Below are 20,388 nucleotides of genomic sequence, written 5' to 3'. Positions count from 1 at the left end.
TGAACTATTTTAATATGTGCAAAGTAAAAGTCATCCGACAAAAAAAAAAATGCTTTCAAAACTGTACTCATAGTAAATATTTCTGTAGTTTTAAAAGTTAAAAAAAATTGGTCAAAGTCAAGGGCATCCTAGGACAACATTGATCAATTTGAACAAACATTCACAATCAGTTGTGCTGAGATGGATGCACGAACACACAAAAAGATTTTCAAACCTTTCCAGATTTATGTTTACCAAACCTGTGAACCCTGGGTGTGGCCAGTAATGACACCAGGTGCATAACTTAAAAATTCACAACCAATTTTGTTAAGATGAATGCGCAAACTACAGAACTTAAAGCTAAAAAATGGCCTTTGGGCTTTCAACAAGAACAAGGCAGAGTAATTCACATAATCAACTGCAGAAGCAAAAAGCAAATTGTCTCTCAAAATCCTAGTCTTGCAAATTGTCTCCCTTAACTCTAAACTTGAATTTACATGTACATGTAAACTTGGCTAAAAATAGAATTCGCTCATGCAGACCTGGCTAAAAATAGAAAGCATTTCTTTAAAACTTTCATGGCCCATAATCTAGGCGTTCTTGGGCGGATCTTGCTGGTTTTCGAAAGGAACCGAGCTCTAATGGATATCTAGATACTGTACAAGTTTCATCGAGATACAATCAAAAATGAAGACTGTATCGTGTTCACAAGCAATTGTTTACAGACGCACGAACGCACGACCGCACGGATGCACATACTACGTACACATTACCATCGCATAAGCTCTTCTGGCCTTTGGCCAGTAGAGCTAAAAACAATAAATTGTCCTTGGTATGCAATAATTCCTTTAAAGGTTCATTTGCCAATGGTTAAAAAACCCATCTTTCTTCTTTTTGAAAAATCTCTTGTTCAACTGTTATCGGCTACGAAGTGTTGTTTCACATCCTGTGTCATAATTTTCAGTTCTAAACGTCTACTTTTTGTATCAAACATTTAAATCTATGTCACTTGTGTGCATTTCTTTAGTCCTTGCAGTCAAGGAAAGTTTTCATTCATATTGACACACTCCATGTACTTTATCTCTGTTCTTGAACCGAATCCAGTCTCTTGTGTTTTGAACAAAAAAAACTTGTAAAACCACTGATATAGCAGGTGCTATCAGATTAATGGTATCAACTGCCTACTCCTGTTGAACATCAACTTGGCTGACTCAAACATCCGGAATGGACATCTTTGAAATTAAATAAAATAGTTTTATCATCATCCAAGTTAGCCAGAAAAATAAAAATATAAAACACTCTAAAGAGGCTGTTAAAGCTGCACTCTTAAAGATTTACCGTTTTGACAACTTTTTTTTATTTGTTGTCTTGGAATGAGGCAATTTCTGCGTAAATATCTGCAAACCAGTGATATAAGCCTGCTGACAAAAAAATCAGATCACCGATTTTCATATCTCCATTTGAAAATTATAATTTTATGGCTAATTTTAAAAACGTTACTAACGGTTTAAGAAAAATGCATTAAAATATATTTTTAAATATGAAAATCTGTGATCCGATGTTTTGTCAGCATTATATTACTGGTTTTGTGCAGGTTTGCATAAATTGGCTCGTTCGAAGACAATAAATAAAACAGTTGTCAAAATGTTTAATCTGTGAGAATGCAGCTTAAATATCAGTCAGATATTTAAATAGTTACAATATACTAGTATATTATTTATAAGCTGCTATTCTATGACCTGAATATTTGTTTATATACAGCAAGACAATTCGGCCCCTTACCAAATCGGCCTACTACCAAATCGGCCCCTAAGACGTTTCGGCCCTGCCATTTCGTCCCCTTAATTAAAATGACTCGAGACGTTTCGGCCCCTTAGTGATTTTCAACAGAGACATTTCGGCCCCTTAATTTTATTTTATTTTTTATCTTGAGTATAAAGAAAAACATTGTAGGTCGTCTTATAAATGTAAATGAGATCTGTAAATAAGTTGTAAATAACATCTTTAAATTTACAAATAGACAAATATGCATGAAAAACATTGATATGATATAAAAAATATAATTAAAATCTAAATAACTATTAACCCTGATTTTTAATATAAAATGTTAGAAAATCTAAGAAAGTTTATTTGTTATAACTGTTAATTATTAATTGATCATTAAAGACTTCAAAGAAAATGTGTCTTTGAACCATGCGTTCTTTACAAGGCAAACGGTAAGTGTTGTGGGTGTGAAAAAGACATTCGAAGACGTGTGAATGAATAATTGTCTTAAATTTTTCAATGTTATTTACAGTTGATTAAAGAAGATTTGAGTAATATAAACACCGTAAGTATATATATTAAATTGTTTCTAAAAGTGGGTACCATTTGTTTAGTGGGTACCATTTGTTTTAAACGTGTTGCTGTGCTACTGTTAAATTTTCGTGTATTGGACATTATTAACGCGTTGTTGTTCTACTTTTATTTTATTGTGTAATGGAATTTTGTTAAAAATTGTAATGTCTGATTCAGATTTTTGTATTGAGTGAGATAAGGTTGTGAGACCGTTGGCAGCATCGAGTCTGCGATACAGGTAGGTGCAAGTAATATGTTTTATAGACACAAAAAAACGTATATAAATGTATAACACTATAAATTCTTTGCTTTGTTTCTTTGTTATGTTTATTGTGTCAAAAACGGTAGTGTTTAAACATAATTCTGTAGATCCTTAGGACATACGCGATGTACATATTCTTGTTTCTTTTGTGTTGTATGTACCTTGCGGTATGTATAACACCGAAATCATTACCTTTTCATATTATACCTTAATATCGATAACATATCTCACAATATTTTTTATCAAACTTATGATAGAATAGAACTTATGTTATTAAGCAAGGTTTTTAAAAATGCCTTTACGTTTCAACCATTTGTTATGTATGTGGTATACTATTGCTCCAGAATAATTATAAATTATTATTTTTGACAATTAGTGTTTTATCTATACATAATTAGGAAATAATGTTTGTTTTATAGATATGACTTGCAAACAAGTGACAACTTGATAGTTCTACAGATATTCTACAACAAATATGCATTTTGAAAAGAGTAAAACAATATATCCGTAATAAAATAATAATATTCTGTTTTAGGTGCGAAGAGATAATTGGTATTATTCTGTAAGTGTGAGAATTAGCGGTTGGGAAAGTCGGAACAAACCTTGTACAGGTATTTATAAGCTTGTAAACACAAAGTGTCATAATTCCAACGCCTGATACCCCTGTGGAATGTGACAATTCGCCATAAGACCGTCTGTCTAAAAACACCTTTTAAGCCAGTATGGTTTTGCATACGTATTCAATATAAGATTAATAATAGTTTTTTTTCATCCTTACCTGATTTAAAATATAAATTCATAAAATGTATAACTTATGTCTTACCATGTGTTTGTTTATTTATTATTAAATTGTAGTTAATAAGAAGATGTACTGTATATTAGTTCTTATAAAAAATCTAGTTTCTTCTTTTCATAAATCATTATCCATCAATTCAGATGTTTCGCAGTTCGCAGTTCGCCACTGCGGAATCGTTCTTTGGTGAAACTTTAAATGAAGTATCCGCTCTAGACGCCAGGATCATGGATGAGTGGGACTCATACGATTCGCATGATGTCACCTGCGAGGAGTTCCTGAAAAATGTTGGTGCCATCTACGGCGGGCGATAGGTGTTTGGTCAAAACTGATGTTTGACAATGGACATGTCATTATACATGTATAAACAGATTATCCTAACAGGTTATACTCACCTATCAATCTATTTTGCCAATTATGCTCTTCCTTTCACTCGTATCGATAACTAGGAAATTGAATGCGGAAATTGATGCACGTTCATCCCCATAGCTTTCAGCAAATCCAAGTCCAATCCGATTATCACAAGTGGTCCTTTTACCCCCATAGCATAGTTCTTTGGAATAGCCTGCCCGTCAATGTAGCAACTCTGCCAGCAACAGAACTTGATAGGTTCAAACAGGCAGTGTCAAGCTTACAATATTAGTTTTACGTACTATCATATTTTACTTTTTTAAAATGTTCTCACGACTAACATGTTTTAACCATGACTGGATTTTGTTTTTCTATTCCATGTCTCACAATGTTATCTTTTATTTCTTTCTTTCACTTTACTAACAGTCCGACGCGCACCTGCCAGTAATACTCGAAGAGGGGTTCGGCAGTATTCATAGATAGATAGATAGAAATAAACCGGAAGTCACCTTTGTCGCAAAGCATTCTGGTCTTTTGGATTAAGGCGAATTACTACTTTTACTTCAATAATGTCGAGCTATAAATAGCCCTGTTCGGGTTCAGAAACGATGACATAGTTGAACAGGTCGGGTATTTCAAAATATATGGTTAGTTTGTTCATAATCAGTGGGAGAGTTCAAATTCTTTGGAAGAGTTCTAACGAAAATCTATTGGTTATCAGTGAAATACTGTAGTGTTTACAGAGAAATAGATCGAAGAAGTCTTCTGAAGAGAAAAACTATTGACGTTTAACTACCAGGTACTGTAAATTTATACATTGTTGCTAGTAAGTTCATTACTGTGTTACTGTTTGTTGCGGACATTGGCTTGGCTTAGGTGTCTGCTTGCACAGGTTAGCTCCTAGCATGATCTATATATGTATTGCCTGTGTGTCAAATGTATCTTCTGACTGTCTCCTGTTGAATGTACCTTATACTTTTAACAATGCCACGCCCTTTTATGATCTTGTAGGATGCACAAAAAAGTAGTTGCGAAATAGTAATAATCTGCAATATAAGGTTGTGATTTTATACTGTACCTGGTGTTAAGTGTTATAAAGAGCGGGTTAACAGTCCTTAAGATTTTTTAATCACTGACCTTGTTTGAACAGTGAATTGTTTACAATTACAGTATTAAAATTTAAATTACTGCAGGTATATGGTGAAGTTTGAAGCAGTCATTCATGTCAGATAATTCTTATTATGAATCATTGAATGGAGTAAAATGATTTGGTTGAACAACCAAGATTTATTCATGAGTCTTATGTTATAAAGTCAAACCTGGTGTTATATCATAAATTTGGTGGATTTATTTTTCAGGTTCACTAAGTGACCAATCTTTCTGTTTCTGGACTTCAGAAAAAACAGGCATCAAAATGTCAGTAGATAAACAGCCACAAGGCAGTAATTATACCTTTATAAATTACAAAATATTTAAACGTTTTACTATAAGTTGACATAAATAATTTGTTTCTCATTATGTTGGATCAGACAAAAGCACTGGTGAGATGATTCAATTGTAATTTATCACCAACATAGCTCAATAATACCTGGAATATTTGATTTAGTGATCATGACATTTTCAATAAAAAAATTCGAAAAAAAGCTTTAAGATGCAATTTTACTCCCAAATAAGATGTTCAACAGTTAATACAATTGTTTTAATGGGCCAAAATGGATGAATAAATACTGAAATTGATGTTTTTTTATGAAGGATCCCATGTTTAAGTTGAAAAAAATGTGCAGAAAACATGATAATCCTACCTTATGAGATGATAGTTGATCACTGTATCTTCTAGGACCCACCAGTCTTTTAATATTTGTGCATTTTTGCTTTTAAATACATGGTTAAAGTCTTGTTATTAGTAATTAATATTTTTCAAAAATTCATTATTTAGTAAGCAGTTATAGGTTTATCACTCAAAATTTATGATTGTCCTACAATTGTATGTATTGATTTTGAATACAAGTGTCACGTTAATGTTTACAATAATTTTTGTTTGCTTTAATACCTGTAAATGATTTATTTATTTAGTGATATAGATTGCATGTTTTGGTGAACATTTTTCCCCTGAAACTGATTATTATATATATTTGTAACAAAAATTTAAGTTTTGTAGGTTACACTTCTTAGTCTTTGGTGTTTAAAATTATGTTTTTTCATACAGGATGACATTTTTTTTTCCCAATTGTTCTTATATTGATTTTATTAAATCATCATAAACTTGCTTATATGAAATAAATCTGGTAACAAAGATATTAAACAGAAGCGTTATTTAATCAAAATGACCATGCAATCAGACATCTAATCAAATCACGCTGCGTTCTTGGCATTGCTCATCACACTGCATTCATGGCATTGCTCATCACACTGCATTCATGGCATTGCTCATCACACTGCATTCATGGCATTGCTCATCACACTGCATTCATGGCATTGCTCATCACACTGCATTCACTGCATTGTTATCACCCTGCATTCACGGCATTGTTCATCACACTGCATCCATGGAATTGCTCATCACACTGCATTCACAGCGTTGCTCATCACACTGCATTCATGGCATTTATCAGCACACTGCATTCACGGCATTGCTCATCACACTGCATTCACAGCATTGCTCATCACATTGCCTGAGATTACTCATCAGACTGCATTCCTGGTATTGCTCATCACCCTGCATTCACGGCATTGCCCTTCACACTGCATTCAGGGCATTTGCTCATCAAACTGCATTCACAGCATTGCTCATCACACTGCATTCAGGGCATTTGCTCATCACACTGCATTCACAGCATTGCTCATCACACTGCATTCAGGGCATTGCTCATCACACTGCATTCAGGGCATATTGCTCATCACACTACATTCACAGCATTGCTCATCACACTGCATTCACAGCATTGCTCATCACACTGCATCCATGGCAGTGCTCATCACACTACATTCAGGGCATATTGCCCATCACACTGCATTCACAGCATTGCTCATCACACTGCATCCATGGCATTGCCCATCACACTGCATCCATGGCATTGCTCATCACACTGCATTCAAGTCATTGCTCATCACACTGCATTCAGGGCATTGCTCATCACAGTGTATTCACAGCATTGCTCATTCAGGGCATTGTCCATCACACTGTATTCACAGCATTGCTCATCACACTGCATTCACGGTATTGCTCATCAAGGTACAACAAAGTATGACATGATTCCTTGTTGGTGGCGTCAGTGGTTAGTAGCCAAAAATATCATTCAAAACAAAAAAGCAATTAAAGGTTGTTAATTTTATTTACCAAAAATAAACAGATATGAAATGCAGGCCTGTTAATTTACTTCACATTTAAACATTTATTTTGGTAAATACATTCTAATAACCATTACATAATTTTTATGAATAACTAAAACTTTTAGCTATTCAGAGCATGATAAAGAAATACAGCAACTGATTTGTTGTAGGACTATGAACTTTAAATACATGTAGACCTTTATTATTTGATCAGTATGGTTTATATGAATTCAGTGTTTATGGTATTGCTACATGCCTCCATTAATAGTATTGCCAAACAACTTCTCTAATTTCTCATTTAATGATGTATACGCAGTTGCTCAGGTCATACCTTATAAGCACGGTTTATAGGAGTAATCAGAGTTTTAATAAGAAAGCTATAAACGAAGTATAAACTCCACTTCCCTCGCGCTTCACAGATTAAAATGTAAACCAGTTTATCGAATATGACAATAGACAAAGTTAATAACTGAATAACTTCACTGAACATTAAGGGCCTTCCACAATGCAAAAGTGGGTGGGGAGGCTAAAAATTAAACAGTTTGAAAAGTTCATGTTTAACTTAGTTTGAAGGAACCAACAGTACTTTTTCAGGAGTAGAAACTACATCCTTTCGATATGTTTTGGGGTAATAAGGAGTTGACAGATTTTTTGACAGAATGTTTATCAGATTTTGGATTAAAAAGAATTTACATTTTCAGAACACTCTGTCGACAAAACAAACAACCTTTTTTATGCCCCCGAAGGTGGACATATTAAAATCGCACCGTCCGTCAGTCCGTCCGGCCATCCGGCTCTGTAACTTTCCCTTGTATGGACAGATTTTAAAATGACTTTTTACATGTGTTCCACATACCAAGACAACCTGTGGCGTACAAGACTCGTGTCCCAACCTCAAAGGTCAAGGTCTCACTTAGTGTTTATTCACAATGGAGTGCTGCATATAAGGACATAGAGTATAGGTTGTCGTGTCCAGGCTGTAACTTTCTCTTGTAAGGACAGATTTTAAAATAACTTGCCACATGTGTTCCACATACCAAGACGACGTGTCGCGTGCAAGACCCGTGTCCCTACCTCAAAGGTCAAGGTCACACTTAGTGTTTATTTACAATGGAGTGCTGCATATAACGACATAGAGTATAGGTTGTCGTGTCCGGGCTGTAACTTTCCCTTGTATGGACAGATTTTAAAATAACTTGCCAAATGTGTTCCACATACCAAGACGACGTGTCGCATGCAAGACCTGTGTCCCTGCCTCAAAGGTCAAGGTCACACATAGTGTTTATTCACAATGGAGTGCTGCATATATAAAGGACATAGAGTATAGGTTGTAGTGTCCGGGCTGTAACTTTCCCTTGTATGGACAGATTTTAAAATAACTTGCCAAATGTGTTCCACATACCAAGACGACGTGTCGCGTGCAAGACCCGTGTCCCTACCTCAAAGGTCAAGGTCACACTTAGTGTTTATTCACAATGGAGTGCTGCATAAAAGGACATAGAGTATAGGTTGTCGTGTCCGGGCTGTAACTTTCCCTTGTATGGACAGATTTTAAAATAACTTGCCACATGTGTTCCACATACCAAGACAACGTGTCATGTGCAAGACCCTTGTCCCTACCTCAAAGGTCAAGGTCACACTTAGTGTTTATTCACAATGGAGTGCTGCATATAAGGACATAGAGTATAGGTTGTCGTGTCCGGGCTGTGACTTTCCCTTGTATGGACAGATTTTAAAATAACTTGCCACATGTGTTCCACATACCAAGACAACGTGTCGCGTGCAAGACCCGTGTCCCTACCTCAAAGGTCAAGGTCACACTTAGTGTTTATTCACAATGGAGTGCTGCATATAAGGACATAGAGTATGGGTTGTCGTGTCCGGGCTGTAACTTTCTCTTGTATGGACAGATTTTAAAATAACTAGCCACATGTGTTCCACATACCAAGAAGACGTGTCGCGTGCAAGACCCGTGTCCCTGCCTCAAAGGTCAAGGTCACACATAGTGTTTATTCACAATGGAGTGCTGCATATAAGGACATAGAGTATAGGTTGTCGTGTCCGGGCTGTAACTTTCTCTTGTAAGGACAGATTTTAAAATAACTTGCCACATGTGTTCCACATACCAAGACGACGTGTCGCGTGCAAGACCCGTGTCCCTACCTCAAAGGTCAAGGTCACACTTAGTGTTTATTTACAATGGAGTGCTGCATATAAGGACATAGAGTATAGGTTGTCGTGTCCGGGCTGTAACTTTCCCTTGTATGGACAGATTTTAAAATAACTTGCCAAATGTGTTCCACATACCAAGACGACGTGTCGCATGCAAGACCCGTGTCCCTGCCTCAAAGGTCAAGGTCACACATAGTGTTTATTCACAATGGAGTGCTGCATATATAAAGGACATAGAGTATAGGTTGTAGTGTCCGGGCTGTAACTTTCCCTTGTATGGACAGATTTTAAAATAACTTGCCAAATGTGTTCCACATACCAAGACGACGTGTCGCGTGCAAGACCCGTGTCCCTACCTCAAAGGTCAAGGTCACACTTAGTGTTTATTCACAATGGAGTGCTGCATAAAAGGACATAGAGTATAGGTTGTCGTGTCCGGGCTGTAACTTTCCCTTGTATGGACAGATTTTAAAATAACTTGCCACATGTGTTCCACATACCAAGACAACGTGTCATGTGCAAGACCCTTGTCCCTACCTCAAAGGTCAAGGTCACACTTAGTGTTTATTCACAATGGAGTGCTGCATATAAGGACATAGAGTATAGGTTGTCGTGTCCGGGCTGTGACTTTCCCTTGTATGGACAGATTTTAAAATAACTTGCCACATGTGTTCCACATACCAAGACAACGTGTCGCGTGCAAGACCCGTGTCCCTACCTCAAAGGTCAAGGTCACACTTAGTGTTTATTCACAATGGAGTGCTGCATATAAGGACATAGAGTATGGGTTGTCGTGTCCGGGCTGTAACTTTCTCTTGTATGGACAGATTTTAAAATAACTAGCCACATGTGTTCCACATACCAAGAAGACGTGTCGCGTGCAAGACCCGTGTCCCTGCCTCAAAGGTCAAGGTCACACATAGTGTTTATTCACAATGGAGTGCTGCATATAAGGACATAGAGTATAGGTTGTCGTGTCCGGGCTGTAACTTTCCCTTGTATGGACAGATTTTAAAATAACTTGCCACATGTGTTCCACATACCAAGACGACGTGTCACATGCAAGACCCGTGTCCCTACCTCAAAGGTCAAGGTCACACTTAGTGTTTATTCACAATGGAGTGCTGCATACAAGGACATAGGGTATAGGTTGCCGTGTCCGGGCTGTAACTTTCTCTTGTAAGGACAGATTTTAAAATAACTTGCTACATGTGTTCCATATCGAAGATGATGTGTCATGTGCAAGACCCATGTCCCTACCTTTAAGTGTTTAATCACAAGGGAATTCTGAATATAAGGACATAACAGTGTAGGTTGTCAAGTATGTGTGGTATTTTTTATGTTCAGAGGCAATTTAAAATAACTTGCCATATGTATTGACACGTAAAGGCAAGATCAACTTTTCATGTACTGACCTTGTTCGTAGGTCAATGTCACATTCGGGGGCATTCGTCACATACTGTGACAGCTCTTTTTTAATTAATTAGTGGATTAAAATTATATATGCAGACTGAACGTGATTTTGGAAAGGATATCATAGAACTTATGTCTTTGCCCTGTGCATGCTAAGTTTGATTTCAACATGAGATTTGTTTGAAACTGTGTTATATCAATTAACTTATTGAAAGTATTTTGATTGAAAAAAGTCATTTATAGTTTGTTTTTAAATAAATTCTGTTCAACATCAATAACATCTGTAAAATGTAAAACAATTGCATTTCAACAAAAAACTATACATAAACCTACTACCAAGCTGGTTTATAAATAATGACTATCATAAGAAATCGTATGGGTGACGAACCATCTCTGCAATCCAAGCACATTATCTTGTCGGATTGCACAGGTATAAGACAGCTATAAGAAAGTTCCACTTTGCCACCAGGGTAATCATGCCCATAATCCATCCATATAACCTTCTTGTAGTCCTAAGCAACCGGTGATTAAAGAGACTATACACCAGATTGGCGCCAAAAAAAGTTTTTTTCTGTAACAAATCTCAGGACAATTATTTAATTTTTTTTTTACTCTTTGATGTCATAATTGTAAAAAAAAATACCACACTGTAAAAAAAGAGACTGGGTTCGAACTGGTGTCGCCAAAATTGCAATCCAGTGTTGTATGCATTGTGCTACGAAGGTTGACCCTAACCATTTGGAACATTTAAGCTATATACCTAACTTGGTAATATCATGTGATAACATCGACTAGCCAAACACGCATAAGAATGAATTCTACTAGGTATACAAACCTAGTAATCTTTTTTAATGGAAAAATACGAAAAAACTGCAAAAAATAAATTATTTGTAAACTATGACTGTGTACTTATGTCAGTTTTTGACAATTTCCTTTTTTTTCGCTAATTCATCATACGGTGTATAGCCCCTTTAAAGAACATTGAGTCAACAACAATTAGTTTTATTAAGATATTTAATCATTCATGCATGTTCACTTGCTGGTATAGATGCACTCACCAAAACGCTAATGAAATAAGGTTTTTAAATTATTGCACTTATGCTGAATTAATGGATTAGTTTAGTAATAATAAACAAAACCTATTACTAAGTTAGGGCACAAATCTACTTCATACCTCAGCCTGTCACTTGTTCCAGGTGTCAAACATCTTTAAATGACAATACATTTCTTACTTAGTAATGTACATAGAAATTAATCTTTTCAAATGTGATCCAAAAATGTAAATTCTTCAAACTTTAGTTATATAAATGACAAATCTTAGTATGTTATAGTGGCAAGCCTTGTGTTTTGCTCAATTTATGTTTATTCTGGCTAGATGTTTTAAGCAAATTTCAAGCTGATAGTAGCCACAGCAATCTCCTGTTGTAGGGCAGTACACTTTGTATTTCAAAACAAATGTTTCATAATTTCCATACTCTCAAGAAAAATGAGGTCAAATACCTGTTACCCTATTTACTATGTATTGCATAAGAGTACAGGTCTGTATTGCAATCAATAATCAAAGTGCTGAAAGCACTGATGGACTAGGGCTTCATTTAGGGGAATGTTGATAACCATGTTCTAAGCATTAAACAAATCGTTTCACATCACAAGGGGTCACTGTTTGATGGGCTAGCTTAAACTTTAGACTAAAACTGCTTGCAAGCTGCAAAGGAAATTTTAAAAGTGTGGGTAGAGGGAGGAGGGGGGGGGGGCTAAAGTGTTTAATCAGATAAAGTCATAGTTCTTTTGAAATCTCAGTGTCGTTTAATCAGACCTAAACAAATCAATTTACGTGGTTGGCGTATGTTAACCAAAGCACACATACTTCTTTAATTTGATTAAGTCATTTTATATCAAAGGTCTGTTATTTGCAGTTTCAGAGAAGATTTTCAATGATGTAATTATATCCTATATAGATAACCTGTCACCTCTTTTTCAGGGGAGCTTTAAACCACAGGGCCATACTTTGGATAATATTTGTATCATCAATAAATGCAACAGTGGGCCATTCTTGTATTGTCCTCTGTCTCTGTCCTGATAGCTCCATATCTCAATAGTTGCAAATGGTTGTAGGTTCATGATTCTCCTGGTCATTGGTCATACAGAAAGATGTTGAATGTAGAATCAAGAAGCTTTCATTTCAGGCACTCCGAATTGAATAGAACTGTAACATTTGGAGTGCCTAGAATTTGTAGGATTCCTAGGCAACATGTATCAGGTGTTGCAGTACATTTACTTTACTACAAATACTTTTACCCGTCCTTGTAAATCTAAAAAAGCTTTAATTTCGCAAAAGTAGTTCATATATATATTAAACTATAATAAGGTTGCTCAATCAGAGTTTGAATAATTCTAATATCTAGATTTGCCTTTAATTGCAGCAATTTAATGTCCAACTCATGATGTCAATTGAGCTGGTTAAGCAATACTACATTTCCTTGGTGTGGGGATTGCTTTATTTACTTGAATAAACAAACAGTTCTTGCGTTGGAAAGTACAATGTATTAACAATGTTACATGCAATTTTCTTGACCTGACTCCATCCAAGCCTTAAATCTTAGATCAACATGTACTTGGGGCTATGTGTTTTATAAACTAGAACTATAAATTATGTTCAATTTAGTGCCACTTATGATATATCATTCCGAATACAAAAACACTAGCATTTTCTTTAAAACCACTAGCATTAATATCCTATGTTATGATAAATCCATTGCCAAGGTGGTAATTTGAAAACACTAGAAATTTTATCTGGTAAGGGTTTGACATAGTCTTTCTAGACAGCTGGACTTGTTTTGCAGTTACTTTGAAAATATTCAAAAGCTAAACTGATCAAGACTGTAGCAAAAAACTCACAAAACCAAAATGGATTTTAAAGACTTAAGAGATCATTTTCATATCACCTATACCATTAGTTTTTATCTACGAACTTAAGTCAACATAAAAATGTTTTACATTAATATTGCAATGAATAAAACATATTGCAATAACATACCAACCAAGCTTAAACATGAGATTTCAACATTTTCAAGATTAGCAATAAATAAGTTTACTTAATAATTTTCTCGATACTTACACAAGCTGGAAAATGGTCTCTTTTTGAATACTTCACATATTTCATGGCTTTCATTATGCAAACTAACATTTCCCTTGTTATTTCAATATTCAATGATTTGTAAACATTCATAAATGATGGTTAAAATTAAGATTCATACTAATCATGCCTACCAAAAACAACTGACTGACCAATTAGAATCCAATTTCGGCAGGGCTTATTGGTGGTTCAGTGAAATCAACCATGACCTCCCACAATCTGCACTGATCAACAGTAGTAAATGCATTGTTTCCATTGTTCTTATTTTCATAAAGTTAGAAAACAACTGCAGTGAATAAAATTTATTCCTTCTCACTGAGAGAGAGTTTAGAATGAACGAAGCCAACGGTTACATTTAGTGGGATATCAAATCCTACAAATGTATTCATCATTTTATGTAACCGTATTTAGTATAAAAGTTTTGAAAGTCTAAAAAGTTTCAATTTTTGTATATTTTGTGCTTCATTTAATTTCATTCTTTGAAATTTGTTTTTTCTTAGTGTTCAATCCCAAGCATACTTGTTCACATTCAAGTGCAAGAAAAGTCTCTAAATTATTATCTGAATAAATTTTTATATTAATGTTAGGTCACATAAAATATAAACAATGTATTGTGCTTTTTAAAAATAACAGTTTTTCATCTGTTTGAAATTATTTCAAATGCTGTGCATTGAAATTTGATTATGAGTATAAACTATGACAGGAATAATTCAAGGGAATGGTTTTTTTTTGTGATTTCTAGCATTTAAATTGTCTGAATCGCATGAAAATTTATAAATTACGTAAGGTACCGGGTATTCTCAAATTGGTCACACTTTTTGAACTTTGTACTGTCTTCCTTTTGTTTGTCTCAAATTTAATACAACATTAGCTTCACTTGTTGTTTATTAAAGGGACTGTTCACGCAAGCTTATGCATCAGCCAATTGTAACCATGCCCCCCCCCCCCCCCCCCCCCCCCCCCCCCCCCCCCCCCCCCCCCCCCCCCCCCCCCTGTCCAGGGAATAGCGGGGACTTTTACTTTCGGTTCAGCCAACCCAAGCTAAAATTCCCGCCCTGCAGGGATGATCTGATGGCAAAGTCCCCACCAAATCCCCCCAGCACCCAAGGGACATTAGGTTAAGCCACATCCGCACTGTATTTTCCACGAAGACCCGATACTGCGGGGCCACCTGAAAGGTAAAAACACGGCCCATTTCCCCGGTTTACCCCCGGATGTGGGGGCCCTGGTTACAATTGACTGGTGCATCCATAGTAATCCAATCTCATGCCAAGACGATTTCTGGTCTGACATCGCCAGGTAAGTTATTCTTAAGCATAAAAAAAGCCTTGACAGCATTTGAGAAAGACTGTTGTGAGGTTAAATCTACATTACTTCACTATGCCACAACATTGGGAGATTACTGATTTTCATTCTTGGCTAGGAAACAAAAAGTGAGCACAAAGCGTCTTCAGAAAAACTTTATGCACCAGTCAAATGTAACCACGCCCGCACCCCCCCCCCCCCCTCCACCAGGTCTGGGGAATACTGGACTTTCAGTCCAACCAATCCCCTTTAAAATCCCTGCCCTACCCTGTGGGAACGAACTGGTGGTAAAATCCCTGCCAAATAACCTCTCACCCCAAGGATCTTAGGTAGGGTAATTCCCTGCTATATTTTGCGGGAAGACAAAACCACCGCAATCATCAGGCACTGCGAGGACAACTGCAAGGTGAAAACACTGCCCTTTTCCCTAGTATACCCCGAGGGGGGTGGTAACAATTGACTGGTGCATGATAAGAGTAGAAATCAAAAGTGAGCAGGCAAATGCCGATGGTTTATCACACAATGTCATTGAACAAATGTACTTACACTGAGAATGGCTCCAGGACATTTCTATGCACGTAGGTAAACACTCATCATATTCGTAAGCCAAATGCTGTGCGCATATTCATACAATTGGCTTCATTTAGAATGAAACTTTATAAATAAGTATGCGCATATTTGATATTTCTCCATTTTGCAAAATTGAAATCACATGATTTTATCAAACGAACTTGTATTGCTTGAAATTCAGCGTGTCAAATTAAACATGCTATCTACGGTAAGATGACAATAAATCCGTTTGATGGTGATAATCATTCAATGGCGACTTTATTGATATTTCTTCAATATGACACGTATAAAATTCACATCATCAGCATCCGGAAGTAGTGATAACATGTACATGAGTGAATCATTCGGCCGCTCTGATCAGAGTAAATGAGTCAATACAGTAGACTGGTACCCGAATTTACTTTTCCTCAAAAACACAAGTTATAACGTTAGACAGATACGCCGCATATGGTTTTTATTTTACATTAATAGTATTTAAACAATCAATACCAAAAATCATGCTGTATTTAATAAGTTTGTATTTAAAAAGAAAATGTCACGGAAACATGCAAATTGTGTCGAAAAAAAGAACAGCCCTGTTAATAAATTAATACCAACATTCTATAAAAAGGATAACAATACTTTTTAAAAAAACAACAACAAATATCCTGGTTGTTTACTACTTAGACCGCACGCTTGATTCGGTTTACGGACCCACAAGACATTTCGAATGCGTGACGCACACCGTGGTTAGCTGATACTGGTCGCTTTTCGGATAAAAGAGAAAGCGGCTACCAGTCTATAAATAAAGAGCTTTGAACGGAAAATGTCAATGCGTACTTTTCCAATATGTTCATATTCTTATTGCGTTTAATCTGACTGTATGCAAGAACATTCATGTAGTTAACCGGATTAACTCACTCGCTACGTACCCATTTCTTGTGCTTCATTAAAAGAACATACAATTAGCTTGTTAGGAGAAATTTTGTTATTGGATGTTTTCATTGTAATCAGTTCTGGTACTACTTTGATTATTCAAATTCGCTAACGGCAATCCAATCAAAATACAGCGTATGAATACATTACATCAGTGAACCCCAGATGCGGCTTGAAAATGCAGACATCGCGGTTACGGCTATGAACTAGGCCACAAGTGCCCTAGTCCAAAAACCTTTGACTGTGATCTTGTGATTCAGTATATGTATATGTTGAGTTGTTTCAGTTGATAGGTGAATTAATTCCTTTACTTATACAAGGTGATGTGATATCATTAGTATAAGCCATTATTAGACATGTGCATGTTCTTGTAGTAATGTTTTTCATGATTATAGTACAGAAATAGAAGTTGTGTTTGCAGATAGCTGGCAATTACACATTACTAGTGTACAAGGTGCAGCCAAAATGACAACCCACATATATACCTTAGATGTATTTATTTTGATTCAATAGGCAATATTTGAAACTATTTGATTATCCTGCTTTTTATAATGCATTTTGTAGCTTGTCAATATGAACATAATTGCTTTTTTATTTAATACTTTAATTGCATTGTTACGCAACAATGCAGCTTTATTGCATAATATTAAAGGCAACATATGATGAATACTTATTACAGGGCTACTTTTAGCAAGCTAATCGTGCAGATCGCAGTTGCTGCTATTATAGCAGATTGGTAGTGTAATTAAGGTCGTTGACCACCGCAGTTCTAAAACCAATTGGGTAGATAGTGCCCATACATGCACAAATGTGTCAAATGTTTGAAATGTTATGTTTATCTGCCCATGATAGAGTCTTTTTTATGGTTATAAAAGTATGCAGGCCTACTTTCTACTTTCATGTACATATATTTAATATGTTAAAAGGTAATACACAATTGATGAAGCTAGATTGTATTAGATCTTTGTTCAAAAATATTTATTTTGCATCCAATTGTTATTTGTACCGATTGTGTCGCAGGTTGGGTCCCTTGATTACATTTTTCTCACAGTTTGTGTCTCTTGATTCTTTATGTAGTTTGTGTCCGTCTAGTGAGCCTTGAGGACTTCATTATTGTTTCGTAGTTTGAAATTGGCAGTTTTTTGTAACATGTCAAATTTGTATATGCTTTGGTTTTGTACAGATTGTTTCCTTGATTTCAAACAGAAATTGTGAAAACCAGTTGTTTTCAGTGGGCATGCAGACTTGATTTTACCCATTATTCAGATTATGTTTCATTGTTTTGCAGTGGGCATGCAGTTGACGGAGAGTGGCCTACCAGCCAGTGTGCAGTACCTGGCGGGCGTTGACCAGCTCTTCATCAAACAGAAGATTGAAATGCTCGAGGGTAAGTCTTGCATCCAGCATTAGAACAAAAAGTGTTTCAATTTACCTGATTTATTCAATAATACTGATAAACATTATCTCATAATAAAATAGGAAACAGTTGCTATGGTTTTGAGGTAAATGGTAAGGTAGATATAGTCTTGAGGTAGTGGAAAAGCTTAAGTTGAGAGGTGAATGTAATGGTAGATATTGTGGTGAGGTAAGGGGAATGGTAGATCTGGTTGAAAGCTTAAGAGAATAGTAGATATGGTTGCAAGGTAAAGAGAATGGTAGATATGGTTGTGAGGCAAGGAGAATGGTAGATCTATGGTTGTGAGGCAAGGACAATGGTAGATATGGTTGTGAGGCAAGGCAAATGGTAGATATTGTTCTGAGTTAAAGGGAATGGTAGATATGGTTGAGAGGTAAGGGGAATGGTAGATATTGTTGAGAGGTAAGGGGAATGATAGATATGGTTGAGAGGTAATAGGAATGGTAGATATGGTTGAGAGGTAAGGGGAATGGTAGATATGGTTGAGAGGTAAGGGGAATGGTAGATATTGTTGAGAGGTAAGGGGAATGGTAGATATGGTTGAGAGGTAATAGGAATGGTAGATATGGTTGAGAGGTAAGGAGACTAGTAAATATGGTTGTCAATGAGAGGTAATAGGAATGGTAGATAATGTTGAGAGGTAAGGGGAATGGTAGATATTGTTGAGAGGTAAGGGGAATGGTAGATATTGTTGAGAGGTAAAGGGAATGGTAGATATGGTTGAGAGGTAATAGGAATGGTAGATTTGGTTGAGAGATAAGGAGAATAGTAAATATGGTTGAGAGGTTATAGGAATGGTAGATATGGTTGAGAGGTAAAAATAAAAATAGTACATAATTATCAGAAGTAACTTTAGCCTGATCGATTTTGGACAACCGGTATTAATTGTCACCAACATGACATTGTCAGCGACAATTTATCAATTGTACTCTATAATAGTTTATCACTAGTTAATAGGTAGAGGGAATGGAAGATATGGATTAGAGGTAAAGGGAAAAGTAGTTAACAATGGTGTATCATTTGATCACCCCTTTCTTAAATCAAGGGAAAGCAACAGAAAATTCAATTTTTCTAAATCTGTTAAAAATCTGCCTGAAAGCTGATTAGCAAAAAAACATTTGTTTAACTCTCACAAATTTGACCCTCAGATTTACAACGGCTCACTGTCTGGTGAAAGCTAGAAAGGATTTTGTCTGAATTGAATGTGTATTGTTTAAAAAAGTAATTTTTTTACACTTTTGAACTGTTTTCAGTGTTGACTGGTTTTGAGACAAGGAATCGGTATGCTGTGTTAAACAAGGAGATGCAGCAGGTCTTCTTTGTACAAGAAGGTAAAGTGTCGCCACAGTATAAATAGCCCATCATGGTGTCACGCCAGTGTAAATAGCCCATCATGGTGTCACGCCAGTGTAAATAGCCCATCATGGTGTCACGCCAGTGTAAATAGCCCATCATGGTGTCAGGCCAGTGTAAATAGCCCATCATGGTGTCACGCCAGTGTAAATAGCCCATCATGGTGTCACGCCAGTGTAAATAGCCCATCATGGTGTCACGCCAGTGAAAATAGCCCATCATGGTGTCACGCCAGTGTAAATAGCCCATCATGGTGTCACGCCAGTGTAAATAGCCCATCATGGTGTCACGCCAATGTAAATAGCCCATCATGGTGTCACGCCAGTGTAAATAGCCCATCATGGTGTCACGCCAGTATAAATAGCCCATCATGGTGTCACGCCAGTGTAAATAGCCCATCATGGTGTCACACCAGTATAAATAGCCCATCACACTGCAGCCCCAGGTTTAGCTGATTAGTTTTTGAAGACAAAAGATGAGATTTTATGATAGGCTTGATATTGTGTCCACATGCAAAGGATTTAATCTTGGCTTTAGCTCAAAAAGTGTTTCAGATATTCAAATGGAACTTGGTACTTAAGACACAATACACACATGTGAGCAAGACCACGGCTGTGGCAATAATATTGGTTGACTTATGCCCCATTTTGACTAAAACATAACAAAATATATCAAGAGATAAACATTGACTTCAGCATGAAATGCTCTTTTTTATAAGCATTGATTTCTTCGTAGAAAAATTAATTTCAATGTTTCTTTGTATGAAATATACCATGATAGTGATGGGAAGTCTGAATGTCACTGTGAAGATGTTTAGAACTTTGCCAGTTAATGAAGATAAGAATAAAAGTAATTACTTTTTGTACTCAGCTTGAAATGTGAAATTACCATCATCTTGTCTTGAACTTTAAGTGATATTGCTTTCATTTGTTCTCCTGAATCTCATCGACTTAAAGGAAACAGACATGTTAAGATGTGTTATAAAAAAGAAATAATGTTATATATTTTACTGGTGAAAGTTATACACTTAAAAGAATGAAATTATAACACAGCTT

The 20,388-nt window shown here is 36.1% G+C and overlaps 1 protein-coding gene across 1 annotated transcript in view; it reads left to right on the top strand.

Moving 5' to 3' along the window:
- The first annotated feature begins 4,287 nt into the window (after positions 1–4,287).
- LOC128213217 (phospholipid scramblase 1-like) overlaps positions 4,288–20,388 on the top strand; it is a 28,902-nt gene continuing 12,801 nt past the window's right edge. Inside the window, exons 1-4 of the mRNA XM_052918779.1 lie at positions 4,288–4,521; positions 5,081–5,164; positions 17,852–17,950; positions 19,234–19,311. Coding sequence (XP_052774739.1) covers positions 5,137–5,164; positions 17,852–17,950; positions 19,234–19,311 — 205 coding nt within the window. The 5' untranslated portion in view covers positions 4,288–4,521; positions 5,081–5,136. The remainder of the gene's footprint in view (positions 4,522–5,080; positions 5,165–17,851; positions 17,951–19,233; positions 19,312–20,388) is intronic.

The sequence above is a fragment of the Mya arenaria genome, chromosome 2 (assembly GCF_026914265.1).
Source record: "Mya arenaria isolate MELC-2E11 chromosome 2, ASM2691426v1".
NCBI classification, from domain to species: domain Eukaryota; kingdom Metazoa; phylum Mollusca; class Bivalvia; order Myida; family Myidae; genus Mya; species Mya arenaria.
The sequence above is the reverse complement of the archived record's forward strand: the minus strand, read 5'-3'. Positions and strand labels throughout refer to the sequence as shown.